The following is a 27,058-nucleotide window of genomic DNA, read 5'->3' on the forward strand; positions in this document are numbered from 1 at the left end:
AGTTTCGCCCCCTAAATTGTCGGGCATTCCTAAGATAGACGACAGGAAAGAGCAAGTCACGGGGCAGCAGGCATTATTTATATGCATCCTAATGCAAGGCGCCCGAAGGGGAAAACGACCTGCTACGTCACGACCGAGGGTCCCGATGGTGTTGGTGAGACGCGTCAATCCGCTTACTACTTAGGGCGTGTTGGGATTGACCTCTGTTGGGCCCAGCGTTATTCTCTTTCTCTCACATTCCTCATACTCATTATCCAGGATGCCCCTGCAATTCCCCCCTCTCTTGACGACTCGATGGTCTGCTTCTGACCCATCGCTCCAGTATCCAGTCTACAACCCCGCAACCGGTGAACTAATTACCACCGTTCAAGCTGGCAACAAGGACAGTGTCCATAAAGCAGTGCTGGCTGCACAGGCTGCCTTTGAAAATGACTGGCGCTGGCGCAGCCCTATGGAGCGAAGTGCGCTGCTCTTCGCATGTGCCGACGCTCTGAGCTCTCGCAAGGAAGAAATCGCCGAGATTCTGTGCCTGGAGAACGGCAAACCCTACGCTGACGCGCTCCAATTTGATGTGAACTTCCTGATCGGCGTCTTTAAGTATTTCGCCAGTCTAGTCGACAAACTGCCGGGTGAGCACTATGATCAAGGACCCACCTGCTCGTCCGTGTACTATGAACCGTTCGGCGTTTGTGCGGGCATCGTTCCCTTCAACTGGCCGCCGATCCACACTGGTGGTAAAACCGCGCCGGCCCTGGCTGCTGGAAACACTCTTGTCTTGAAACCAGCAGAACAGGCACCTCTGACATTGATGCGTATTGTGGATATCATCTCCGAGGTCCTGCCCAAAGATGTCGTGCAGGTCGTGCCGGGTCTGGGCACGGCCGTGCCTCAAGCCCTGATCGACCACCATCTTGTCAAGATGGTCTCCTTTACAGGGAGCTCACCTGCGGGTGCCAAGGTGGCAGAGGCAGCAGGCAGGGGCATTAAGCCCGTAGTGCTTGAGCTCGGAGGCAAGAACGCCTTTGTTGTCTTTGACGATGTGGATCTCGACAAAGTCGTGCCCACGGCGCTCGAAGGTGCATTTTTCAACAAAGGAGAAGCATGCACGGCTTCCTCGCGATTTCTGGTTCAGCGCAAAGTCTACGATGAGTTTTGCTCGCGCCTTGCTGCCGCAGTGACGAAATTGAAGTGCGGCAATGGCATGGATCCCTCGACGCATGTCGGGCCGGTGGTTTCCAAGGAGCAGAAAGAGCGTGTCGAGAAACACATTAAAGTTGCCCAAGACGACTCGCAGGTCCACATTGCTGCTCAGTCAGAGACTCCAACCGAGCCCAACTGCAAGAATGGATACTTTGTGCCCCCGACGCTGATCACGAATGTCTCGCGAGACCACGTTCTGGCCAAGGAGGAGATCTTCGGGCCGGTGGCAACAGTAACGCCATTTGATACGGAAGAAGAGGCAGTTTCTATTGTCAACGAGTCGGAATATGGATTGACATGCGCTATCTTCAGTAATGATCACGAGACATGTCTTCGGGCCTCCCGAAAAGTTGATGTCGGCATGGTTTTTATCAACAACTACTTTAGAAGCGTGTTGGGTCAACCCTTTGGAGGAACCAAGAGCACAGGGTTTGGCCGAGAACATTGCATCGAGACGCTGAGATCGTGGGCGCAGCCGAAGGTCGTCAAGCAGCCTTCGGGACTGGGTTCCGTGCCTAGTTGGAGGGCAATCAAGGATATCTTCTAGATGAAGTAGAGCATCTGGATTTAAAAATGCCTTATGCAGTAACGAGGGACCATATTAGATAGTGGATGATCAAGAGAGAAAATATACTTGAGGATCATGTGACACACACAATTATTCCTGCCCGCGGGTCAATTCGAATAAAACCGACCAGAGAAGTTATTGTGATGAGAAAACCATATCTCCGGTCGGATGCCCTGCCTTCTCAGGAAACCAACACTTGCAGCCTGCTCCATGCATTTGAGACAGCTCAAGTCGACACCATTTCCTGACAATCCGCGGATTGTTGGTCTGTGAGCTGACGAACCAACATGACAAAACCAAAGGCCGTACGAGATGCCGACAAGCTCTCAGGAAAGCCACTCCAGGAGACGGCCGAATCTTCCTCATCGGTTCTGGACATCGACAGTGAGGGTTGGCTCACCTCGAGAGACCTTCGGGAAGATGGATTGCCCTTCTCGCTAGAGAGGGTGCGTCAAATGTCAATCTATCTCGTTGCCAACCCAAACATGAGCTCTTCTTTTCTGTTTCGAGCAGATATCCTTTTCGATAGCCAAGGGCTTCTCGAAACGCCGCAGCAAAAAGAGCAAGCACTCCACGTTTCAGGGGGCAATATCGAATCAACAGAACAAGAAGAGGCTGTGCCTGCGCCGGCAATCAAGATCGGGGGGTTTTGTTTGACCAGGAGTGTCATTCGAAAACTCATCCCTCGCAAACCCGAGAAAGACCGACCATTGGAGCAAACCTGCCATTTCTACGAATCCACAGCCTCTTCTGTGGACCCTTCCGATGAGAACTCACACCGCAACCGATTTCTTGTCATGTACCTCCCCCACATTACAGCCGAGGAGGACATGCCTTTCTACCACCCAAAACTCCGAGCTGTTGCCTTTCTATATGACTTTCAGTCCGACCTCAACAATGGCCCAGGAACGGGAACAATGTCTGTTCATTTCTTGCCATTCAGCGATGACATACCAACCCGCTTGGAACGTACATTACACATGCTACTCAGTACGAATATCCGACTCGCGAAGCACCCCGGGCCTGCCGCGGCCGTTGATGGAAGCAACCATAACCCGACTAGGGATAATATCATTCCGCGACATATCGTCCAGAACACATACTCACGCCTCAAAACTACGTACGCGTCGGACTTGTGTGAGCGCTGGCTCGAGCACACAGAACCAAGCAAGCACGTCTTCGAGGATCTGCTTATCGCGTCATTTCTGATCGAACTTTGGAGGGACATGTATGGCGTGGCTCCTGCAGTGGAAAGAGGCCAGACCCAGAACAATTGTTCCTCTTTTCCTGGATTCGTGGATGTAGCATGTGGCAACGGTGTGCTTGTGTACGTGCTGCTTATGGAGGGATACGCGGGCTGGGGATTTGATGCCCGACGTCGAAAATCTTGGAAGATCTTTCCGGATTGGGTGCAGGAGCGATTGAAGGAGGCGATCCATATCCCCAAACCGTTTTTAGGCGCCACAGCCGATCAAGATCTCGGCGCGACGATCCACAGCGGAGATTTCGCCAAAGACACCTTTATCATCTCCAACCATGCCGACGAACTCACCGTATGGACTCCACTTATGGCTGCCCACGCCTGTCCTGAATCGCCACTACCATTTCTGTCTATTCCGTGCTGCTCGCACGCGCTATCTGGGGCCCGGTTTCGCTACCCTCCACCGAAAGGGAAGAATCCGAAACCCTCAAAGGAAAACAATGACAATACACCTGCGGGGGAAGGCGATCCGGCGGAAGAGTATGTAGAGCAGAATCCACAGCCTTCCTCTGGAGATCTGAAGGCGCTACGAGCAGCCAAGCATGAGGAACAGACTGATCTTGCAATGCTCAGTTCGCAATACCACTCACTCACTGCAAAGACCATGCGTGTGGCTGAGGAGATTGGGTACGATGTTGAAAAGACTATGCTGCGTATCCCCAGCACCAGGAATATGGGCGTGATTGGAGGACGACAGCGTGTCACAAAGGAGTGGAACAATAAGTCGACTTGGAAGTCTTCGGAGACAGCTGCGGACGACAAAGACGACGAAGAGACAGTCTTACAGAAGATTAGGGAGGTTGTTGAGCGGGAATGCGCTAAGGACAATGGTATTGATACCGCCGCTCGAATCTGGGTTGAGCGCGCCCAGGGTCTACACAAGGGACAGGGGAAAGGTAATCAGCCGCATTATTGAAAATAAAACATTCGAATCCGGCGCGGCATTATTGTGGATGGTCACCGTATACCGTATTGGGTTATTTCGGCACGATTCTCGGGGAATTCCCAGTCAGATCGGATAAAGTGGAGGAGATCGACAACCTCTGAATATCCGACATTCCTCCGTATCGACAAACAACACCAGGCTCACACAAGGCTCGGCAAAATGTACCCCGCTCCGTCCCCACGGGGATTTATAAAGTGACGCAAAATACCCCAATCCTTGTTTATGTGACCAAGTACAATTCGGGTTTGTTTCTGAGAATGCGGACCTCATCACTGCTCGCGGCCGGAGCTCTCCTGGGTCTCGCAAGTGCCCTCGACAATGGACTAGCGGTTGCCCCGCAGATGGGCTGGGTAAGTTATTCATTGACAACTATACCTAATTAAGAAAGAGCCTGAACCAATGCCTCCTAGAATACTTGGAACTCCTTCGCCTGCAGCATGAACGAGAGCGTCATCCTGGAAGCAGCTGAACGCATCGTCTCGCTCGGCTTCAAGGATCTAGGCTACGACTACGTCGTTTTAGATGACTGCTGGTCTGCAGGCCGCAACGCGACGGGATACCTTGTGCCCGATGCACAGAAATTCCCAAAGGGCATCGCCGATGTCGCGGATAAGATTCACTCCATGGGCCTTAAGATTGGTATCTACTCCAGCGCGGGAACTATGACCTGCGCGCGTTACACAGGATCGCTGGGGTATGAAGAGAAGGATGCTGCGGCGTGGGCGAGCTGGGGGGTATGTCACTTTCACCGATTCTCTCTTTCTTGGGCCTTTCTAATGCGCGATGCGGTGGCAGATTGACTACCTCAAATACGACAACTGCTACAACCAAGGCGAGGAGGGAACACCCAAGCTCTCCTTTGACCGCTACAATGCCATGGGCAAGGCACTTAATGCCACGGGCCGACCTATTCTCTACTCGATGTGCAACTGGGGCGTTGACGGGCCATGGAACTTTGCTACCACGATCGCCAACTCGTGGCGCACGAGCGGCGACCTGATCAACGTCTGGGACCGCCCGGATGTCAATTGTCCTTGCTCGGAGCTTGATGGCATTGACTGCAAGTTGCCTGGATATCACTGTTCAATTATGAATGTGGTCGACAAGGCTGCTTATTACCCATCCAAGGCGTACTCCGGCGCCTGGAATGATCTCGACATGCTCGGTAGGCATTGACACCCCTGAGTTTAAACTCATTCGCAACAAAACAGAATGGCTAATTAATGCATAAATGACAGAGGTCGGAAATGGCGGCCTAACTGACGACGAAGCAATCTCCCACTTCAGCTTATGGGCAGCGCTGAAATCTCCTCTGCTCATGACAAACGTCATGACCCAGATCGACTCCGCCACACTCTCGATCCTACAGAACACCGCCGTGCTCGCCGTGTCACAGGATCCAGAGGCATCGAGCGCCGTTCGGATCTGGCGGTACTTTGTCAACGGCGGCGAGATCCAGATGTACAGTGGTCCGTTGAGCGGCGGTGATCAGGTGGTTGTCCTGCTGAACAGTAGTCCCATGCCGCGAGACATGAATGCTACGCTTACGGATATCTTCTGGGACGATGGGGCCGAGGGCACGGCGAGCCAGCTGCAGAGTGCGTGGGAGGTGTATGATCTGTGGGCTGGACGGATGAATAACGGCACCGCGGAGGGGATTATTCGGGGAGGAAATAATGCGTCGAGACCCATTGATATGGCCAAGCTTGGGGGTGCGAGTAAGGTCTACTCGCAGGTGCCGTTGCCAGCGACCAAGGCGCTGATGGGGAAGAAGGTTGGAACCGTGAAGGCTAGGGGCACGGTGAAGGCTCATGTGAAACCGCATGGTGTGGCCATGTTGCGGTTGAGGGAAGTGAAGACAAAGGATGAGCTGTGATGACGTCCAATTGGCAACGCTCTGTATATCAACATGATAATCGGACTATGAAGTGAATAGTGAAGAAAGAGTTAGATAGTAGTATACATGATAATCCCGGGAGTAAAGGGGAGAGATGCTGTGCTGCGAAATTCTATAGAACCCTTCTCCAGCACCGTTTCTATTCGCCGGAGACCCAAAATTGAACGCCACGCGAATTCTAAAGGTATAGTTGTGGAATGCGGGAGTAGATATTATTGAAGGAGACGGTCCATCTGCCCTTCACGTTCTCCCCATCATGAGGCCACTCCTCCCTCGACCGCAGATGCAGGCGCTGGGCTGGGATCCGCATGTCGATCGCGACCAGCGTCGTCCGTTTTCTTGCGAGATGATCTGCCTTCAGCATGGTCCTGTTCCCGAGTGCCTAAACCCTGTGTTCTCGTTGCAGCGCCAGCCGCCGTAGCTGCGGCTGTTGCCGAAGCCCTCCGCGAGGCAGCCATGGCCGCAGCGTTCTCTCTCAGCCGTTTCATGCGCTCTGAGCGGCCTTCGCCCGGAAGACTGCTCCAAACCGGCTCGACCGAGTCAGCACGCCAATTTGTGCGGCTGAGGGGAGTCAATGAAGCGCCCCCTGCACCGGACTCCCCCCACATCCGCACGCGCTGGAGCTTGCGTAGTTTCGACAATCCGTAAACGCATACGATGGCGGTGAGGCCGAAGCAACCGACAGAGACTGCGCCGAAGCCGAGATCGGACTCTTCGATGAAGTTCTTCAAATTCATTCCATAGAGGGCAGAGAATAATGTTCCGGTGGCGAGTCCCAGAGTCCCAATGCTGAATTTAAGGTCAAGCAGCATTAGGGAGTTGCGGTTGGCGTCGAGAATTGCCTTCACACTGTGGCAGCTATTAGAATTTGCCCGGCCTGATGGTATAAAATGACTTACACTTCTTCTGTGTTGCGGATACCCGTCACCAGGTTACCGCCAGACTGGACGATTTCATCGCACACCTTGTGATACGATTCCAGCAACATCTCGACTTCCTGGTGATCGTCCTCATTTCGTTCTTTTCCGACTGCGCGTTCGCTCAGGTACATCGATGCCAGATCATCATCGGCCTCGAGCAGGTCATCAATGGCGTCCCGAACCAGCCTCGCTTTCTGCTCGAACGTGCCCAGTTTCTTAGAGTAGATCAATAGTTGCCGCAGCTTGTCGCGGTCAATGTCCTCTTCCAGAGCCCGAAGGACACGCACAACAGGCTCTCTCACACCATTGAATTCCTCCTCTAAACCGCTGGTGACGCTGACCAAAACTGCTTCTAGTGCACGGAGCTCGTACGGCAGGGCCACGCCGGGCTGTGCGCCCTGAGGTTGTTTCTGACGTAGTTTTCCTTCCAAATCGTAGATGAACAGGGACTGCATATAAGAGTCCGTCGAGCCATAGGCGTCGAAAACAAGCACCCGGTCCGCCTTGATCAATACCCGAAGATGTAGAAGGTTGATTAGAATAGCGCTTGGTCGGACCAGGATATGTGGTAGAGTCGACGAGTCGATTTTGCGGAGATCACGGGGGAGGAGGCCGTACTGGACAAGTAGATTTCGTTAGCATCTAGCTTCCAAACGACGATCGTTCAATACTAACCTTGGCAATTAATTCCAACTTCCGAAACTCCCCATTTATGAGCGTCACGTTCCCATTGATATCAAACTCCGTGCATCGAATCCGCATCTCATTCGAAGCCTTCGCGCCGAGAGTCCGGCCGACATTGAAAATCCCATCTGTTCCATCCTCGAGAAATGGCGCTCCCGGACTGCGACTGTTTTTGTGCTCAGCAGTCTTACCTCGCTTGAGATCCCAAAGTTTTCGCAGTAGGGGGCTGGTCTTGGTGGATGCATGTCGGGGGAGCAGGGATTGGCCCGGAACGCGCAACGGCAGTGTACCGGCAGGGACTGGTCGGCAGCTTGGGAGATTCAATGAATTCGACGGCGGGCGACTTTGCGATACGGCGAGACCTGCCCAGCTAGAGGACTTCCGGGATGCCCACGCTTCAAGCACTGGATCACCGCAGAGCCGCGACTTCGCAGGACGGGCGCATGTTGACGAGGCCGAGAAACCAGATTGCGATCGGAGAAACCGCAGCAGCGATGTGGAAGGCACCGATGGTCTCGGCGAAGACAGCATGGCTGTCTCTGGGATTGAGGCGGAACGCAGATCTGATCTGGCAAACCAAACAAGCGATGATTGATCTCCGTTGCCGCTGAGCGCTTTTTCTGCCGGAGGATTGTTGATCCGGGCCAACAACTATAGTTATACAATGAGAGGCATTTTATCATTCTATCGTTCGTATTCTAAACTGAATTGACTACTGTTGAAGATTAGAAAAAGAAAAGTCCAGCTAACATCTACCATTGGAAACTATATACGCAAAACGACCCGACGCCCCTTTCGTCTCCGAACTTTTGGGCAAAACGCTGGATCACGAAGCACCGCCTGCAAAACAAGACAATAGGTATCTTGAACACGATTCTCGCACAACTCTACCAATCATCATCGTCGTCCTTCTCATCATCTATAACAACCAGTCAGCAAATTTATCCTTAACCAAAATGCAAAAGAAAATACATACCGCTTCCGCTAACCCTCTGCTTTCTCTGTTTCAGGGCATCCTGCAGCGCACCAGCCAGGCCACCTTGTGGACCGCTTGGGGTGCTGGAAGCTGCAGCAGATGACTCCGCCTCACCTCCCGGTACCATAGCAGCGCTCCGGTCTTTCTTGTCGGAGGCCTTGACCTTGCGCAATCCACCGCCGCCGGTGCCTCCGGATGCTCTGATAGAGGCTAGAAGATCGTCCCGTCCACCGCTGGCTTTCGGTAAAGGTGGAGCTGCTCCGCCAGCTGGGGGTGGTGGTGGAGGGGCACCACTTCCACCAGGCGGCGGAGGAGGCGGAGGAACAGCCCCAGCACCTGGTGCAGGAGGGGGAGGAGGGGGAGCTGCAGGCCCGCGTCCAGGAAGCGGCGGCGGCGGAGGAACAGCAGCGCCTCCTGGGGGTGGTGGTGGTGGAGGACCGCCTGTGGAAGCTGCAGGCGCGGGCGGTGGGAGTGGTGGTGAGACAGGTCCTCTGGGTGGAGGGGGCGGTGCTGCAGCAGGAGCAGCAGCTGGCGCAGGCGGAGGAGGTACATGCCGCGCGGCCGGTGCTGGGGGCGGCGGAGGTGGCAGAGGCGGAGAGGCAGGGCCTCGAGCAGGTGGAGGCGGCGGAGGTCCAGGTGGAGTGCCTGTGGGAACCTTGGGAGGCAATTGGGGTGGGTGTGATGCCGGAGCCGGAGCCGGAGCTCGCGGTGGCGGAGGAGGGGGACCCGGAGGAGCTGGGCTGCGGCTGGGCGGCGCCGGTGGTGCTGAAACTTTACGATCACCCGTGAAAGGTGGCGGAACTCCAAATCGGGGCGCGCTATCATCCACAGGGCTCTTCGGCGGCCGCGGCGGCGGTGGAGGACCATTGACTCCAGAATTCGCTCGCAGGCGTTTCGGAAGAGCGGGGCCCGGAGCTTCAACAAACTTGCCAGCATCTGCAAAGGGGGGAGGTGCGTTGAATTTGCGAGCAGGGGGGGATGGTTCCCGAGGAGGTGGAGGCGGGGAGGCCGGCTCCTCTGGCGCTTCAGTACGGGCTTTCCGTGATGGGGGCGGCGGTGGAGGGCCACGCCGGCTTGAGGCGCTGGCTCCTGTGGGTTGAGGACTGATGGAATTTGCTTTGGGAGCAGCCGGGGGAGGCGGTGGTGCTGCCCTGCCAGTGGCTGGCGGTTCGGCCGCTGCACTCTGCTTCTGATCGATCCATGCTTTGATAAAGTCTGAATGCTCCGCAATTTGGTCTTCTGTGATCCCCATCTGCTTGAGTTCGTCTAGTAGTCCAGCCCACTCCGGATCGCTCGTGTCAAACGGCAGGTCACCCTTGGCCGCTGGAGCAGCCGGAGGAAGGCTTGGTGGCGGAGGAGCGACTTGTATCGACGGCGCTGGTGCTGCTGGCGCTGGGGGTGCGGCGCTTGCAGTCGAATGTCCGCGATGCAGCAAGCTGCCGAACAGGGATCGGCCAACTTTCCCATTGGAAACAGGTGCCGGACCCTGCCCTCGAGAAGAGGCAAACGGGGTTTGTTTGGTCTCTTTGCTCGCTTTGTCTTCGCGGTCATGCACTTTCTTGATGAAGGTCTTGGCCTCCTTCTCGTCGGCGAAAGATAGGCCAGCGGGGCATTGTTCGAGCTCGAACGTGTGAAAAAATGTACGGTCTTGGTTGTAAGAGAAGTTATCAAAGATCTCCTGGTCCCAGATCACTCCCCTTGCGGCGGGCTACATCAAGATCATCAATCATGTCAGCGGTGCTTCTCTCTCGCCAGGCAGAAGAAGCCACTTACCGAGATATCGACCACCTTCAGCCAAAATGTCCGCCCCACGAGATCATTGCAGAGTACCACCGCTCCTTGGATTCCAGTGTATGTCCATCGCTGGTTATCCGGGTAAGCGACATAGAGTCGCGCGACAGCTGCAGAGAGGATCTTGTTGGCTGGCTTGGGGACATATCGCTTGACGGTTTCCTTGTCAGCCTCACTAAGGGCGGAGGGCATGGCGAATCAACAGGAACACCAGGCGTGGAGGAAACAACAGGTTGAAATGGGGGTCTGGAGGGGGTTAGGTTGATAGAGAGCGCATTTCTGACGGGCGGCAGCGCTCGGACGAAGGATGGGGAAACACCCTTAGCACACCGGCTGACAGGGAAAAGGCAGTTCGGGTTTCGCTCCAACGGTGAGAGAGGAGCTTTGTGGGAAGGGGTTGTGGCGGAGAGAGTGAAAGGTGGGCGGGTGAAGAGAGGAACGGGATTGCCTTGCGGAGAGGATGAACTGGCCTGGGTCGAAGCGGTGGGGGATGCGGTACGAGACAGTGACTTGGGCGTGACGTGGGAACTCCAAGGGGCACGTGGTACCTCGAAAGTACTATGCAAGGATCGGTTTAAAAACATGACAGAATAGTTCGTCAGCTTTCCACGAAGATAGGGTCAGACATTAGGCTTCCAGGATCATCAAAATACTATCTATTATTCTGCCTGATGTGTTGACCACGGAATAGCTGCTCTTTCTGCCGACGTCATCCCGTTCACAATCTATAAACAACGGTTCTGTTCAAATCTCATTCGTGGAATCATCCAGCACATCAGACTTAGTGGCCTCGTCAATAATCAGATTTGCATGCTTTTCACTTCTTAGGGCGACCTTGACTGGAAACGGCTCATCTGCCCTATGATGATTGAGAATCATAGGCCCCAATCTATACAATATTAGCTTAGCATCTCGAACAGCAGATACTCGACTTACTGCGACAGAATCATAGCAAAAGACCAAATAATCAAAATTAATAAACAAACCCCTCTCCACGCATGCTCAAGCGATGGAACACTTTCGCAGCTTCTTATGACTGAGCACTGCTATCTGCTCCTCAGGTCATGGATCTGGTGTCGAAGATGATGCCACATAATCATATTCTATTTAGTCTAAGTTAACATCCTCAAATAATGGTTGAATACTGATTTGAGAACGGAGTGATTCTCCGTGTGCACCAATTCCTGCCTATTCAGCGTTCCTGGAAGATATGGAGAATTATGAAATGAGTCCGGAGCTGCGAGACATGATCAATTTTGAGAACGCTCGAAAGTTGCTCCCCCGACTGGCCGTACGATCTCGTTATTAATATTGGTTATCTATTTGGTTTGTAAATTGAGGACCTGTGTCTTTCAAACAGTGAAATCCCATTATTGACAAGACGCATGCACCTATTTTGCTCAAACCTTATTTCTTGGACTATAATAGCTTTTGATTATTTGACATAAGGCTTAGCGAGCCTCGCTCAATCTCGGGAGTAAGCCCTGGGACGATTACGGCCAGTAGCCACGTAGGCCTAGTAATCTAGCAGTGTTCTGCAGGTTAACTTCTCAAAACCAATCGCAGCGTCCTAAAAGCTTCTATTCAAGATATTGCCAACCTTTCCAGTAGCCGCGATTTAATTTTGGGTCACCGCAACCGTATGGCCCGGAGATGAGCTCATATACAGATTCCCAAGATAGCTACGTATAGCCATATGTTATAGATCAACCTCATGCATGCTTCAGCGTTGTTAGAGAAGGTTTCATGAAAGCAGTAAGAACAATTCGATGTGAATATAAAAACATAACAGTTAATCATAATATGAATTTTCTATAAAAACTGAACGGGACTAGCTATATTAATGTTAACTCCAAAGAGTTTTCTTGGTTCAAATTCTGAGTCATGCCATTGCTCTATGAGATCTATTGAAAGGACCAACATCCCTAATCTATAGGAATTCAGCTCCAATCCTAAGACCTCCCCTCTACTTCACGCAGCAGGCTTGCTCGATCAGCTCACATGTAGCCACCGTCGACGTTGATAACCTGGGATAGCCGCAGCAAGTCAGTTACACACCAACCTTGGGTTGAAGATACGTAGGAAAAATTGCACACAAAGAATGGGGGCTTATACCGTTCCAGTCATATACCCCGATGCATCGCTCAGCAAGAACATAAAAGCAGGCGTGACATCTTCTGGGTCCGCTATCCTGCCAAGTGCCATTCGTGGAGCGAAGAGCTGAGTCAGAGCTTCTTGGCCAAGCGACTCCGTCAGAGCAGTTTTGACCGGGCCCCTAGGTATTCAGTCAATAGACATTAACCAATAGCTGTATAAGAGACAGAAAGGCAATGAGGAAGGTGGCGAGTTCATACGGAGCAACGGAGTTCACACGAATCCCTCGGCTGCCAACCTCCCCGGCAGCGCCTTTAGTGAGCCCGATTACTCCCCATTTGCTTACTGAGTATGCGGTGGCAAAGGGGTTGGCCATCTGGCCTGAGATGGAGGCCGCGTTCACAATGGAGCCCGGACCCTTCATGGCTCTGATTTCGGCACGCAAACAATTCTTCACGCCGTCCAGATTAACTCTCAAAATCTTGTCCCAATCCGCATCTTTCAGGTTTTCAAGTCCGTGCGAGGTATCCGATGCCTGCCTGTCGCCCACGATCCCGGCCACATTGGCTGCCCCGTCTAGGCGACCGAATGTACTCAATACTTGCTGGATTGCAGCGTCCACTTGGTCGGCCTTTGCGACATCTACGGCTAAGGAGATTGCGCGTGCCTGCTTGGTGAGCTTCTGGATTTCGTCGGCAACTTCGTCGGGTTTTACGATATCCAGTAACCCGACACTGGCCCCCTGCTGGGCAAGCTGTATCGCTAATTTGCGTCCGATGCCGGAGGACGCACCGGTGACAACGATCGCCTTGCCTTGAAGGTCCGGATAGATGGCAGTCATGTGGACAGGTAGGTAGGTCTTTCTGAGATGGTGGAAGAAAACTTAATAGCCTTGATGGTCGTCTCTAACAGTCCATGCATTCTGGATTTTTATATAGCTATGCCTGGTCTTTAACCCGTCATGTTCCGCGGCAAGCCAGATGCATTTCAAATGTATCCCATAGGCTGTTGACTGTCCGCCGTAAGTCAAGTTACCGAGGCAAGGTGATTCTGCAAACAGATGACAAGATCTCTAATTACCCGGCGCAGGTGTTGCCTATCGATTTCCGGTGGGAATCTGGCCCCTTGGTGATTTAATCGTCCTTAGTCCCCTTCCCCTGCGGTTAGGGGGCTCCAGCTGAAATCTTTATTGCAGCTTCCGCCTGACTTTGCGCCATCTTTCTTTCTCTTTTCTTCCCCAATAATAGGCAAGGCTATCACCTTTACGGGTGCAGCTTCGCGGATGATGATGATGACGAATTCATTCGCCCTGATGTAGCTCGCTCTATATATATGCTACTATGCGGGAGTGCTGTCGTGCCTGCCGACAGCTAAAAGGTGGTGGCTAGCCTATTGGATGATCTCAAAAAGCTCATAGTCCGAGCCTCTCGCTGGTCCCATCGAGTGTACGTGGAATCCCATGCATCCCTATGTTATTCAAGCCATAGGAATCATAACCAGTCGGGTTGACTGCCCTCGGTCTCTTTTAGCACATTGGGGTGAAAATACTCAAGGCTTTCCATTTCCCCTGGCCCGAGGTAATGGCCCACCTCGGCCACTCGAATCTAAATTCACCTTTATAGAACCCCATACATAGCTCACTGCTTTCCAAGAATTGAGAAAAAAATAAACCAATTTGAGAATTCTATAGTAAATTCATTTTTTCCTTCCTCGTTCGCTACCCCGGACCGTTCAAGCCAGTTCACAATCACTTAGACAATCTGTTTTCTCTGGCCCTTTTGAAGTCTCTTCACATGGCCCAAACCCAAGACGCTGATGATCCCTGTCAGGGGCATGAAGCCGGATCCCCAGAATTAGATGATGCTGTGGTCGCTACCGGCATGAATCCACGTGTGATATTCATACTCGTGTTCCTCGGATTTGGCTCGACCAGCATGGGATATGCTAGTTCAATCATCGCGACAACTCTCTCTCAGCCGTCGTGGTACCAGAGCCTGCATCTATACACCGCATCAAATTCTACGGCGCTTATCGGCGCTACTGGTGCTATTTTTTATACCGGAGGCGTCTTTGGTTCACTCTTCAGCGGTTCCATTGTGCACAAATATGGGCGCAAGAAATGCGCTGCTCTTGCAGCACTTATTATTCTTATTGCTAGTGCTCTTGTGACAGCTTCCCAACACATCGGCATGTTCATCACATTCAGATTCTTTCAGGGTTGGGGTTCATTCCAGATGCTATCAACCATTCCCATGTGGATGGCCGAACTGGTTCCGCCCAAGAGAAGGGGTCTGTTAATGCAGGTTCACCCCGCAATGATCAATTTTGGTTATACTGCCGCCACTTACACTGGTGTTGGATTTTATTACTACAGTGGTGGCGGCGATAACCAGTGGCGCGGTCCGATAGGACTTGCCGCACTGTTCCCTTCCTTGTTCTTGATCGGACTTTATTGGATTCCGGAATCGCCTCGATTCCTTATATCCAACGGTCGAACAGATGAAGCATGGGATATTCTTCGTCGACTACATTCAGATAATAGGGACCCCGAACATCTTTTTGCAAAGAAAGAGCTGTATCAGATTCATCAACAAGTGCAATTGGACAATGCACAGTCGGTGGGTATTAAATCCGGTTACCTGAATATCTTTAAAACGAAATCTTTGAGGAAGCGTGCCTTCATTGCTATGTTCCTAACCTTTTCGCAAATGAGTTCAGGTGCTCTGGTTGTCAACAGTGAGCGTTACCCTCGTTTTATGTCCATGTGTTTATTTGATTTGATCTAAGTTTTCAAATTGCTGCGTGGCTTTCCTTATAGGTCTACAACTGAGCCTAGACTGATGCTTTCTTTTAGACTATGGTGGTCTCATTTATAAAAGCCTAGGATTCGACAGCGCCGCTGTTCTCCAAATTCAAGGGGGCTACCAATTGTGCGGATGGGTAGTGAACACCGTCTGCATGTTTATTATCGACAGATTCCCAAGAAATAAGTTGATGTCGTTCGGCTACTTCGCCTGTGGGGTCACTGTCATTATAGAAGCCGTCCTGCAGAAATACTATCTAGGAACAACCAACCAGGCAGGATTGGGCGCGTGCGCCGCAATGCTCTTTCTGAATGTCGTCTTCTTTGGCCTCTTTGTCGAGGGCGCAGGGTTCTCCTATATCGCAGAGATATGGCCGACGTACGCTCGTGGAGAGGGATACGCTCTTGGAATGTGCACTCTTTGTGTGACGAGCATCATTTGGCTACAGTCGTCGCCCACAGCGTTCGACACGATCAGTTGGAAATTTTATATCATTTTCATTGTTTTTGATGCCATTGCCATGGTTGTTGTCTGGTTCTATCCCAATACAGGAGGGAAGCCTCTCGAAGAAGTGGGCGCATTGTTTGGGGATAAAGACATGGTCGCTGTCTTCCAATCAAATCTCGATAAAGGCGATCCCCTACAGTTTCTGGACATGAAAAACAGCGGCGAGGCGATGAAAGTTGATTCGGATCACATCGAAAATGCAAGGAAAGCACAAAATTAGTTTGGCACAAGATCTTCAGTGTGGTACAAGTAGGTGAATCTTATGATGAGTGTGACAGTTTACCTGGCTACCAAAAACTGTGGCAAGGTTAGTATCGGAGGATAATCGAATGAAACTAGGGATTGAACGACAGTCATTACCACGTGTGAGTAGTTCGAATTCGATTATAACCGGATTTATCCTCGGTCAATTTATATTCTTCTCATCCTACACTGCGTAAAATCTCTTAAATGAAACAAATCTCTTTATCTGAACCCCCTTCTAACCAGGTCTAGTTCTGTATAGACTCCTGCATTCAGCAGGCTACCTACGGCCAAAGAGTGGTTGACATGAATTCATGAAAACTCAGTCTGGGTATGGGAGGGCGGCAGTGTCAATTGGTGTTTGCCTTCTAGGTTCGCCTCTCACCTAGAAAGGTACTTGTAGATCCGTATTGCCGGTGATAATGGCCGTAATTTCCGTCAACAGCTCGGCTCAGAAACGTAAGCAATACCATACTAGTTCTTAGAGGGGGGAGAAGGAGCATCTTATAAGCGCCCAGCCAGGCAGGGCGAGGAGGGAGGGACCCTGGCTGGGACTACAGAGGGGAGCCATTTTCGGCGTCGATTCCACAGGTCCCCATACTCTAGATGTAAATTTTGAATTCTACTCTCTTCTTATACTCCTCCATTGCATCATAGGCTACCACGTGACCACGCGCCTTCTTTCCTCGCGAGCAACTCCGTGCCGTTCTCTCACGCGTCAACTAGGGCTCCTCATGCCACCCGAACGCAGCAATGTGCCGGTGAAGCTGTCACTGCCCCTGGTAAGCACTCTGAAACTCAAATCTGCTGGCGCTGACAGTAGGCCTAGCAATATCAGCAGGACATCTTCACCGAACTACGCCAGGAGGATGAGCTTGTCGTGCTCGCCCGCGGCCTGGGACTCCTGCACTTGATCACCAACCTGCTTCATTTTTACGATGCCGTTGGCAACAACCTGGTCTTGGTGGTGGGTGCGGATGAGCGGGAGAATGAATGGATCGGAGAAGGTATGTCTGTGAAAACACCCACACTCGGGCATCAGGACGGACGCTGATGTGGGGTAAAGCTCTGGCGGAACATTATGCCACCAGCAAAGCTCCCCTTGCTAGAGGACTGAAGGTCATCAATACGGAAAAAGCGACGGTGCCGATGCGGTGGGTATTTGAGATGGTTTGGTCCGCAACCACGCTGATAAGTGCCCAGTGAACGCATCTATGCCCAAGGCGGTATTCTGAGTGTGACATCCAGAATCTTGGTGGTTGACCTGTTATCAAGTATGTGAAGGACCACATTTCTATAAATTCCGGCTAATATATCTTCTAGAACTCCTGGATCCCGAGAAGGTGACAGGAATGGTCGTACTACACGCTGATAAGTAAGATCAATACAAATCTCGAATGTGACATGACTTAATTCTATGCTAGGGTGGTGGCAACCTCGCTTGAGGCGTTCATTATTCGAATTTACCGTCAAACGAACAAGCGTGGCTTTTTCAAGGCCTTCTCAGACTCCCCTGAACCGTTCACCACTGGGTTCGCTCCACTGGCTAACATGTTGCGCAATCTGTTCCTGCGCAAGGCATCATTATGGCCACGGTTCCATGTTGCAGTGGCCGAATCGCTAGAAGGACATCGCAAAGCAGAAGTGATTGAGTTGGAAGTCCCGATGAGCGACAAAATGAGAGAAATACAGAATGCCGTTCTTGAATGCGTCGAAATCAGTATCAGCGAACTGCGAAAGTCCAACACGGGCCTGGATATGGAAGAGTGGACACTGGACAGTGCCCTGCACAGAAATTTTGACATTTCCATTCGACGCCAACTGGACCCTATCTGGCATCGGGTGAGTTTCAGGACCAGGCAAATTGTTAGCGATCTGGGTGATCTTCGAGCAATTCTTCAGTACGTGCAAGCCGTGCCACTTGGCAACATTTTTCTGACAAGATGACAGTGCTCTACTCACATATGACGCGGTGTCGTTTGTTAAATACCTCGACACCATTGTGGCTGCCCACTCTCCACCCTCTGGATCCAACAAACACAACTACTCCCCCTGGCTCTTCCTTGATGCTGCGCATGTACTTTTCCAGACAGCGAAGTCTCGAGTTTATCAAGGGAAAATTGGCAATGACCTTGCTCGCCCGTCGTCATCCATCACTTTCTCCTCTGAATTGGACCCCGTGCTTGAGGAGCTGCCCAAATGGAATGTTCTAGCAGAAGTTTTGGGAGAGATTGAGCATGATGCTTATCTCCACCCGACAAATCTGGACGAGTCGAATGGTACAATACTAATTATGTGCAATGACCAACGCACTGGGCGCCAGCTTCGAGAATACATTGGCACTATGCATGCGCGGCTTGCCCATAGATTAGAAAGCAAAGAAGACGAGGATTTGAGCGATGATAACCGCTCTGCAGAAGTGCTCATGCGGCGGCGCCTACGAGACTATCTCAACTGGAAAAGATCGCTTTCAAACGTCAACCGAAACTTGTCGGCTACAAGCGAAGACGGAAAAAGTCAGCAATCATCGACTCCCCCACAGCAACAAGGAAGGCCGCCTCCAAATAAACGCCGCCGAGTTCGTGGCGGGGGAGCAATCTCCTCGGCTGCTGGACGCGTGCCGAATGCCAGTGTTCAGACCGAAGTCGAGCAACCGGGTCAGGTCGCTAACCTACTCGAGGAACTTCAACCGACCGAAGTGGAGGAGATGCAGAAAGAAGAAGTGGTTCTTGACGAGCTTCAGGGTATGGACGACTTCTACGAATTGTACGATATGAACGATCTGGTCATGATTCACCCGTATGACGGTGACATGGATGAGCATATCCTCGAGGAAGTCCGCCCGCGATACATTATCATGTACGAGCCCGACCCAGCGTTCATCCGGCGGGTGGAGGTCTACCGCAGTTCTCATCTGGGTCGAAATGTGAAGGTATATTTCATGTATTATGGTGGCTCGGTCGAGGAACAACGGTACCTGAGCGCCGTGCGGCGGGAGAAAGACTCTTTTACGAAATTGATCAAGGAAAAGGGCGTAGGTTCTGCCTTCCAGACTTGAAACCCATTTACTGACCAGATTGCCAGAATATGGCTGTTACCCTGACGCACGACAAGAGCGCCGAAGATCCACAGGAACAGTTTCTTCGAACGGTCAACACCCGTATTGCCGGAGGAGGGCGACTCGCCGCGACAGCATCTCCTCCTCGGGCTGTGGTAGATGTGCGGGAGTTTCGAAGCGCGCTCCCATCTTTATTGCACGGGAACAACATGATTGTGATTCCCTGCCAGCTAACAGTGGGCGACTACATTCTCACGCCAGACATCTGCGTGGAGCGCAAATCGATCCGCGACCTGATCACCTCACTGCGCAACGGCCGTCTCTACAATCAAGCCGAGACAATGCTCCAGCACTACAAGAACCCACTACTGCTAATCGAATTCGACCAGAACAAGTCGTTCACGTTCGACTCCTTTGCGTCCATCTCGGCCGGCACGAATTTCTTTACCGACTATGGCTTTTCCTCGACGGGTGCAGCAACCACCTCTGCCAGTAGCGGTTCGTTGGCCAACCCCTCGAACCCAAAATCGGCGCAGCATCTGCTCGTGCTTCTCACGCTCGCGTTTCCGCGGCTGAAAATCATCTGGTCGTCTTCACCCTACCAGACCGCCGAGATCTTCGCCGAGCTCAAAAAGAACGCCCCGGAACCAGACCCGCTGCGTGCGGTGCAAATCGGTCTTGACATGGACCTATCTGCCTCTTCTGGAGATAATATGATGGCCGTCGCCGGGATCGAGCATCGCACCTTCAATCTACTTCCGCAGGACATGCTGCGTGCTGTGCCGGGAGTGACGCCGCAATCCCTTGAGCGTTTGATACTGGAGACGGAGAACATTAGCGATATTGCGAATATGGACATCGACCAGCTCGATCCATTGGTTGGGAAGGAGGCCGCACGCAAGATGGTGGGCTTCTTTCGGAAGAGCGTATTTGACGGCTAGTTAATTGGATAAAACTGGAGAGAACCTGTCACACAGAGCCACGCCGATCGGAATAGATGGAGGGTTTTTTTATATATACCACGTAGTCCTTGTAGTTGCGCTCGTCTTGGCACGGCTGTGAAACACTGGCGATCCGCCGGATTGACAATAATAGCAACGCCCAGTCAACGCCCGGCCCCAGCACGCAAAGAGGGTCCATCGGATCCCCCTGAAGGTGGAGAAGACCGAACATCAGTTAACTAACAATCTGAAAATGGCTACCTAGCGAACGAACGACTTCCCCTCAACCATGTATCTCCCGGTGTTGTTGGCGGTCGCGTTGGCTGCGCCCTGTGTTGTCTTCGCGAAAGATGAGCCCTGCGCCCACGTCACCAGTCTGGTGGAGGATGCCAACCAGAGCAAAAGTGCGTTTTGTTTGGGATTGATTCGAGGGAGTAAGTTACTGACAATGGTTCACAGCCTCGGTCGGCGTGCCGCTTGACCTGGCGCACGAGTGTCTGCTCTCGATGCCCTTTGACTCCGGCCGAGCTGTCACATTCTTGAGCCAGCTGCGCAAGACGCTGGAATTTCAGTCGACTGTTGATATTCTCAAGAGTAAGTCAACTCATAATCTTATTAAGCTGGAGCTAACATGTCTTCAAGACCCCCCATCCGGGTATATGATGCCTCCCACCGATCTGCTGGGAGGTGTTGATTCCGTCATAAATAAAGTCCAGAATAAGACCTATTCAAGCCAGTTTGAAATGGATCTGGACTTGTCTCTTCTCATTCAGTCGGCGTATGATGGCCACTTGACGCTCGATCTGTGCTCGCAGACAGTCTTTCAGTATCAGATTGATCTACCTCTGGTGTCGGTGTCAACTGATGGACTGGCACTGCCGCAGGTGTACACGTTGAGTAAGGTTCTGCCCTCAAAACTGCTTGAGCATGAACATTGACACGCATAGATGATTCAAAGCTCCTGCAGGCTGGCTCGACGACTGTCTCCGCGCTTGTGTCTATAAATGATATCGATGTGGCTCAGTATCTCGAATCTTATGCGTTGAGCCAGAGTCTCCAAGACCGAGATGCGCAGTATGTTTCTTTTACTATTCTCCGCGGCTTTTTCTCCTCTCTAATCATATTAGATACAACCGAGTGTTTCCGGCATTGGCCCGCAGCGTCACCAACACGCCCGTCACGCCGAACGGGATTTGGTCTTCCACCAACGCCTGGACCGACGACGCACGACTATCCCTCACGTTCGCCAATGGCAGTGTCACAACCATCGAGCGAATCGCCGTCCCAGCCGAACGGTTCTTTTCGTACCAGAACGGCACAGAGCTATTCAACATCTACTGCCTACCACAGGACAGCTCGTCTTCCTCCCTGCGCGCAACAGCCGCAGACGCCGAACAAGCATCCGACATCCCGGGCCTCCCCAATACAACCTGGTCAACCGACGGCGGCTCCGTATCTGGATACTTCTCCAACGCGCCCCATCTCCAAGACACGGGAATCATCTTCCTCCCCACCTTCGCCTCCAACCCACAGGACGTCGCCGGCGTAGTCACGACCTTCCTGCAGAATGCCACCGCAGCAGGCAAGAAGAAAATCCTCATCGATGTCACCGCAAATCCAGGCGGCTACATGACCACCGGCATTGATGTGTTTCGCATATTCTTCCCAGACGCTTTCCCTTACACCGCGACGCGGTTCCGTGCCCACGAAACGGCAAAGTACCTCACCATGGCATACTCGCGCTCCAACACTACGGACTCGAGTAATATCTTCGCATACAGGCAGATGGTCACGCCAGATCAGAAAAGCGGATTCGGCACGTGGGAAGACTTGTACGGTCCGCATGAGATACTGGATTCTGCGTCGTCGAGTCTGCTGGCGAACTTCAATTTCACTACCACCTCGACGAAATCATTCCCAATCAATGGCTTCGGGCCTGTCCCGTTGAATCCCAGACAGGCCCCGTTCTCAGCAGAGGATATTGCCATCGTACGTGTCTCTCCTCTCTTCCCGCTCAATATGATCTATCTCCTCCCACAGACTAAACAGTCACTAACAAATGACAAACAGATAACGGACGGCGACTGCGTCTCAACCTGCGCCTTCTTCGTAAAGCTAATGAAGCGCGTCGGCGTACGCACCATCGTCTTCGGCGGCCGTCCCAAGAAGGCACCCATGCAAAGCGTCGGCGGCGTGAAGGGCGGCCAGTCGCTACAGATCAACTATATCAACGGATACATCCAGCAAGCAGAGCAACTAATCGCCCGTTCAATGAACAGCTCGTCGCCGCTCCTCACTCCCGACCAGTGGCGAGCCTTTAACGCATCCAGCCCGAGCTTGGCGCCATCGCTGGCTTGGGGTGGGAGTGTTAATCTTAGGAATGAGTATGATCCCGATGACAATCAGACGCCGTTGCAGTTTGTGTATGAGGCGGCAGAGTGTCGGCTTTTTTACACGGTGGAGAATTATCTAGAGCTGGAGAGTACTTGGGGGGCGGCAGCGAAGGCGATGTTTGGGGATGGGGAGTGTGTGGAAGGGTCGATGGGGGGGAAGGGGAGTTTGGATTCCTCTTGAGGGAGGTAGGGCTGGTGTTCTTCTTGTTATTGCATGTTAGAGAGAGAAAGGGGCATGGGCTGGACACATATTGCATCCGATCGAACTAAAAGGACTAGAATTTACGAATAGAATCTGAGCTGATGGTAATAGTTACTTACTTATCGGGGTTCTTGTAAGCTCGCGACACAGCCCCAGGCGGGAAGCCTTAATTATGATTGCCTTTATGTTCTCTCTTCACCTCCAACCCATTTAGGACAATTAACCTGCTTCCATCATCAACGCTCTAGATCTGGTTGATTATTCTTACGGCTTCAATGATCGTGCATTCGGCAACATTCATAGCCATTATCGGGCTGCAAATAGGCGTGGATATTGCCACGCGACGTAAATCAACTTTGTGGATGCGGCCAACTCTAATATGATTTGATGAACATCTAGGCTTAATGGCGCCAGTTTTCTACTTTGGAACTCTGTATTACAAAACACATCGTCATGAGATCAACTTTTCAATTCTCGTAACCCTTTCTTCATAACTCTATTCAAAAGGAACGTTTTCGAAATGAAGGCAAAGCAAGACGAACCATGGGCATGCAATGCAATGTAAATAGACAAGCACGCAGTTTCATCATGCGCGTTGCAGCCATATCCTCTGTAACATGAGAATCCGGAAGGAAGAGACTGATAACATCAACGCAATCCCCCGGGTTCTCGGTCGATTTGTGCTGCTTCATACCCTGGGAAATTGGCCGAGTTTCGCAACCATCTCATCCGGAGAACAGCGTCGCGGGCCGAATGGTAGATGGCTATTCAACTGTGTATAGCCTGTCGAACCACGGTGCGCGGCCAGCCGGAGGAGGGAAGGTGGCGAAACAGGGAGAGAGTGCAGAAAAGCCTTCCTGCACTCCTGCAGGGCAGAGAGCACGAGTTGAAATAGAGGGTCGAGCTTAGAGCTCATCGACATCAATGTCCTTCTCATCCTCGCTCTCGCGATCCTCGTCGAACTCGACGTTATCTTCGAAGCCCTCGTGACCATAGGTATCGGTCTCGTTGATCTTGGCGCTCTCAGGCAACTCGCCGTAGGCCTTGAGGGAGCGGGCCTCGTCGGCGGTGTACTTCATGATCACGTCGCCCTTTTCGTCTTGGTAGTCGCGCAGCGAGAGCAGGATGATGTCGCCCTGGTTGATCCACACCTTCTTGCGCATTTTGCCGCGGATATGGGCTAGACGCTTCTCGCCGTCGAAGCAGAGTGCCTCGAGGCGGCCATTGCCTAGCATCTTCACGACTTGTGCGTACTCTTGGCCTTCCTCTTTGAAGACCAGCTCGCGCTTCTCATTGTCGTTTTCGTTCTTTCCACGACGACGGTTTTTACCGCCCTATTTGAGAGAAGTTAGTATATGTTTGTTTTTTTTGGTTGTAGAGTGTGGGTGTAGAGCGTGGGCTTCGACAGTGATGGTGGTTTTGGTGGCGGGGTTGGTCGTGCACATTCCACATTTCAAACAAAGAGGGGCAGCAGCAGAGTTCTCATTCTTACTTTTCCCTTGTTCTTGGGCATAGCGGTGGGAGGGACCTGAGAAGAGGACTTGTCTCGGAGGTCAGTTCGTAATTCAAAAGATATACGAAAGAAAGAAGGACGGTCCCGGACCGGTGTGCGTGAAGTGTGGGAGTGTCAGAGAGCGAAGTCAGTGTGCCTGCTCAAATCTCTGGTGCTGACCTAATCCCTGTGGCGGTGGCTGCCTCAGGAACCATCTTCACCGCTTGAACTTGTGGCTTCGTATTGTTCTCAGGCCATACATATTATGATGATTATTATTCTCATAGCTTAAACCATCAGCATGCCACCCTAGCCACTCCTCCGAATACTCTTACAGGCAACCTCCCTCCCTCCCTCCCGCCTCGCAATGAAGCTGAATTCAAAGAACCTGGTGATGCGATACAATGCGCAGCACACAACCCCCGCCATTGCAAAGCGCTATCTCTCCTCTCCCTTCCATCCGATCCGGCCCAAGATCGCACACATGTATGCCCACCGGGACCGGAACACTCTATGGTGGCAGGTGTCCATCGTGCAGCTTCTGGAGTACAAGGCGATGGTGCGCTCGTGGAGCCGCCGGCGGACTCGCACGGCGTTCCAGAACGCGCTGAGGAAGCAGGGGTTTGATCCGGACGGCAAGCGGACGGCGGAGGGTCTGCTTCGTTATAAATGGGACCTGACAGGCTCGGTTGATATCCACCCTCGTCCGCAGAGCGTCTTGAGCAGCTTTGAGGATGTTCAGCGAGATGCTGATTCTCTTCTCGAGAGGATCTTGAGACAGTGGGCGAGTGGTGCGAAAAGGGCGCGTGACGAGGATGCGAGTGTCTCTTCATATTCAGATAACCCATGACTCGAGGGTTATCCTGACTTGTATCAGATGGCGATGGCATAGATACTGTGGGTGCATTAGCATGGCGTTGGACTCGGCTGTACATTATTATATTCTCTCATCAATTCAATTTCACAACATTGAGCAACATTGAATCTCTTGATCAGTCCATAACCCTAGAATAGGTCCAATAATCACCTGGGAAGACCTGTGGTAGGTAAATATAGAACAAAGGACTTTTAAGCTCCCGCGCCTTGAACCCGACCGACTGCCGATCTGGCGGAAGCAAACACCTTCCAACTTTCACTCACCCTCTCACTTCCCCCAACAACAATCCCCATCATCCAACATCCGCCATCATGTTGGTCTCCTTGACCGTTGGCAAGGTAGACGCCGGCGTCGCCGTGCTCTTGACCCAGGATAATCGCCTGGTAAGTTACTGCCCCTGGTGAATGGTGGTGCCTGTCTGCCAGGCACTCACTGCGACCCTCGCCAGGAACACCTTTTAACACTCAGGCAGATTGAATTCCCCTCAGTCCTCCTCCCCAGCAACATCGCCTCCGGCAGCATCGTCGACATCACGGTCGCGCGCAACCACGCCGCCGAAACAGCCAGCGCATCGGCCTTCCAATCCCTCCAGAAGCGGATCCTGAACACATACGGCGTCAACCCCCCTTCGCCCCCCGTGCTCCGCCTTCGTAACGCCACGCAGACCTCGCTCGTCCTCGAATGGGACCCGATCGATATGGCCACCGCATCCGTCAAGTCGCTCTCTCTATACCGCAATGGCTCCAAGGCCGGCTCCATCCCCCGCCCGCTCGAGACGCGCAGCACCAAGATCAGCGGCCTGGCCATTCACACCGAGTACACGTTCCGACTCGTTCTGCGCACCACTGCCGGCACATACCAGTCCGAGAAGCTGACCTGTCGCACACACAAGATGACCGACTTGTCGGGCATCACCGTGACGCCCGGCGTCATCGATCCGCAACGGAAGGAGGCTCTGGGTGCCGCACTGGACCGGATTGGTGGCAAGATGATTGATTCCGTCCGCATTGATACTACCCACTTTGTCTGTACGGAGGGACGAGGCCCGCTGTGGGAGAAGGCCGTGGAGATGAACATCCCCGTCGTGGTGCCTGAGTGGGTAGACCGTTGCGAATCCGAGGGGACCATCGCCGGGGTCCGAGGCTATTATCTCGATGCAGACCCGAAGGCGCGCCAGCTGGGCCCGGTTCACGGCTCTTCGCACCAGCGGACCACTTCGACTCTGTCGACATCCACCACCGCCAACCAGGGCCGACCCAGCACGCAGCCTCAGCAGAGCACCGAGCAGGTCCAGACCACAGCCGAGCCTCCTCTGACGCCGTTCCCTGGTGGGGAGCAAAGCGAGCGGCCACAGGCACAGACGCATGAGGTCGGCTCCGAAGACGAGGAAGACGACCTACCCCCTCCGCCGCCACCACCCAAGGATGAAGAGGAGGACGAGAACCCGCCCGCAGAAGAACATGCTTACCAGAACGGCGAGACGCGATCCGAGACATCACCAGATGAGACGGAAGAAGAGAACGGTGTCGAGAACAAGGAGTCAAACACCCTGCCACAGAACATGCCCGAGGAAGAAGAAGAGCCCGTGCCGACGACGAGTAACGGCAGCAGCGTCAAGAACAAGGGCAAAGAGGGCGAGAGCGACTTCAACGAAGTCCCGCTCTAGGAAATCGCATTCCGTGACTCTCTTGTCTTTCTCCTTGCATTCATTCGAGTTTGCCCACTTTGGCGTCTGTCTACGACTTCACTTATATCCCGTTCTTGCTTTGCGTTACGTTTGTCGATGAGGACGTCTGGATTGGATTGTTCTGCCCTCTGCTGTGTTGTGTTCTTACTGTTGTATTGTACAGTACGTAGATAATTCTTAGGTCAGGTATCTTATAGTTTCTTCTTCCTAATGTACCCTTGGACTCGATTATCGATTCATACACAAAACATTATAAACGGCCGTAGATAAAACGGCCTCTTTTGTGAGCTATCTCCTAGATCAAACGACTGCAGACGGGTCACAATATTATCAGGAGATATAGATATGCTTAGCGGGTACTCAAGTGGACCACACTCAGTGAGTCAATCCGGGAAGAAGTTATTGCGGTAGAATTTCGGAATTGCATTGTTGATTTCTAGACCTGTTCATGCCAAACGCGAGAGCCCAGATGTCCACGCCACAAGCTACACTAACTCCAGAAACAAAGGGTCAAACA

The 27,058-nt window shown here is 52.5% G+C and overlaps 11 protein-coding genes across 11 annotated transcripts; 7 read left to right on the top strand and 4 right to left on the bottom strand.

Moving 5' to 3' along the window:
• Positions 1 to 259: 259 nt before the first annotated feature.
• On the top strand, positions 260 to 1,747 carry PFLUO_LOCUS3260 (uncharacterized protein; the record flags this gene model as incomplete). The annotated part of the gene is made up of 1 exon (XM_073780487.1): positions 260 to 1,747. One exon carries the CDS (start codon positions 260 to 262, stop codon positions 1,745 to 1,747), a length of 1,488 nt encoding a protein of 495 aa, XP_073637337.1.
• Positions 1,748 to 2,055: 308 nt separating this feature from the next.
• PFLUO_LOCUS3261 (tRNA(Ser) Um(44) 2'-O-methyltransferase) lies at positions 2,056 to 3,945 on the top strand (the record flags this gene model as incomplete). The annotated part of the gene is made up of 1 exon (XM_073780488.1): positions 2,056 to 3,945. The coding sequence occupies one exon, from the start codon at positions 2,056 to 2,058 to the stop codon at positions 3,943 to 3,945; it is 1,890 nt and encodes a 629-aa protein (XP_073637338.1).
• Positions 3,946 to 4,316: 371 nt separating this feature from the next.
• PFLUO_LOCUS3262 (uncharacterized protein) lies at positions 4,317 to 5,851 on the top strand (the record flags this gene model as incomplete). Its single annotated transcript, XM_073780490.1, has 4 exons — positions 4,317 to 4,325; positions 4,386 to 4,709; positions 4,771 to 5,140; positions 5,214 to 5,851. 4 exons carry the CDS (start codon positions 4,317 to 4,319, stop codon positions 5,849 to 5,851), a joined length of 1,341 nt encoding a protein of 446 aa, XP_073637339.1.
• A 275-nt stretch (positions 5,852 to 6,126) lies between these two features.
• PFLUO_LOCUS3263 (magnesium ion transporter) lies at positions 6,127 to 8,007 on the bottom strand (the record flags this gene model as incomplete). Its single annotated transcript, XM_073780491.1, has 3 exons — positions 6,127 to 6,721; positions 6,772 to 7,409; positions 7,468 to 8,007. The coding sequence occupies 3 exons, from the start codon at positions 8,005 to 8,007 to the stop codon at positions 6,127 to 6,129; spliced, it is 1,773 nt and encodes a 590-aa protein (XP_073637340.1).
• Positions 8,008 to 8,363: 356 nt separating this feature from the next.
• PFLUO_LOCUS3264 (uncharacterized protein) lies at positions 8,364 to 10,435 on the bottom strand (the record flags this gene model as incomplete). Its single annotated transcript, XM_073780492.1, has 3 exons — positions 8,364 to 8,395; positions 8,453 to 10,160; positions 10,226 to 10,435. The coding sequence occupies 3 exons, from the start codon at positions 10,433 to 10,435 to the stop codon at positions 8,364 to 8,366; spliced, it is 1,950 nt and encodes a 649-aa protein (XP_073637341.1).
• Positions 10,436 to 12,352: 1,917 nt separating this feature from the next.
• On the bottom strand, positions 12,353 to 13,178 carry PFLUO_LOCUS3265 (uncharacterized protein; the record flags this gene model as incomplete). Its single annotated transcript, XM_073780493.1, has 2 exons — positions 12,353 to 12,518; positions 12,598 to 13,178. 2 exons carry the CDS (start codon positions 13,176 to 13,178, stop codon positions 12,353 to 12,355), a joined length of 747 nt encoding a protein of 248 aa, XP_073637342.1.
• A 3,447-nt stretch (positions 13,179 to 16,625) lies between these two features.
• On the top strand, positions 16,626 to 19,890 carry PFLUO_LOCUS3266 (DNA repair protein RAD16; the record flags this gene model as incomplete). The annotated part of the gene is made up of 8 exons (XM_073780494.1): positions 16,626 to 16,673; positions 16,721 to 16,898; positions 16,958 to 17,045; positions 17,095 to 17,165; positions 17,215 to 17,266; positions 17,316 to 17,792; positions 17,842 to 18,925; positions 18,976 to 19,890. The coding sequence occupies 8 exons, from the start codon at positions 16,626 to 16,628 to the stop codon at positions 19,888 to 19,890; spliced, it is 2,913 nt and encodes a 970-aa protein (XP_073637343.1).
• A 289-nt stretch (positions 19,891 to 20,179) lies between these two features.
• PFLUO_LOCUS3267 (uncharacterized protein) lies at positions 20,180 to 22,464 on the top strand (the record flags this gene model as incomplete). Its single annotated transcript, XM_073780495.1, has 6 exons — positions 20,180 to 20,294; positions 20,350 to 20,484; positions 20,533 to 20,787; positions 20,838 to 20,964; positions 21,018 to 21,879; positions 21,961 to 22,464. The coding sequence occupies 6 exons, from the start codon at positions 20,180 to 20,182 to the stop codon at positions 22,462 to 22,464; spliced, it is 1,998 nt and encodes a 665-aa protein (XP_073637344.1).
• Positions 22,465 to 23,390: 926 nt separating this feature from the next.
• PFLUO_LOCUS3268 (Translation initiation factor 1A) lies at positions 23,391 to 23,998 on the bottom strand (the record flags this gene model as incomplete). The annotated part of the gene is made up of 2 exons (XM_073780496.1): positions 23,391 to 23,819; positions 23,978 to 23,998. 2 exons carry the CDS (start codon positions 23,996 to 23,998, stop codon positions 23,391 to 23,393), a joined length of 450 nt encoding a protein of 149 aa, XP_073637345.1.
• A 346-nt stretch (positions 23,999 to 24,344) lies between these two features.
• On the top strand, positions 24,345 to 24,827 carry PFLUO_LOCUS3269 (uncharacterized protein; the record flags this gene model as incomplete). The annotated part of the gene is made up of 1 exon (XM_073780497.1): positions 24,345 to 24,827. One exon carries the CDS (start codon positions 24,345 to 24,347, stop codon positions 24,825 to 24,827), a length of 483 nt encoding a protein of 160 aa, XP_073637346.1.
• A 338-nt stretch (positions 24,828 to 25,165) lies between these two features.
• Positions 25,166 to 26,520, top strand: PFLUO_LOCUS3270 (uncharacterized protein; the record flags this gene model as incomplete). The annotated part of the gene is made up of 2 exons (XM_073780498.1): positions 25,166 to 25,237; positions 25,327 to 26,520. 2 exons carry the CDS (start codon positions 25,166 to 25,168, stop codon positions 26,518 to 26,520), a joined length of 1,266 nt encoding a protein of 421 aa, XP_073637347.1.
• Positions 26,521 to 27,058: the final 538 nt, after the last annotated feature.

Source organism: Penicillium psychrofluorescens, assembly GCF_964197705.1.
Source record: "Penicillium psychrofluorescens genome assembly, chromosome: 2".
In the NCBI taxonomy this organism is placed as follows: domain Eukaryota; kingdom Fungi; phylum Ascomycota; class Eurotiomycetes; order Eurotiales; family Aspergillaceae; genus Penicillium; species Penicillium psychrofluorescens.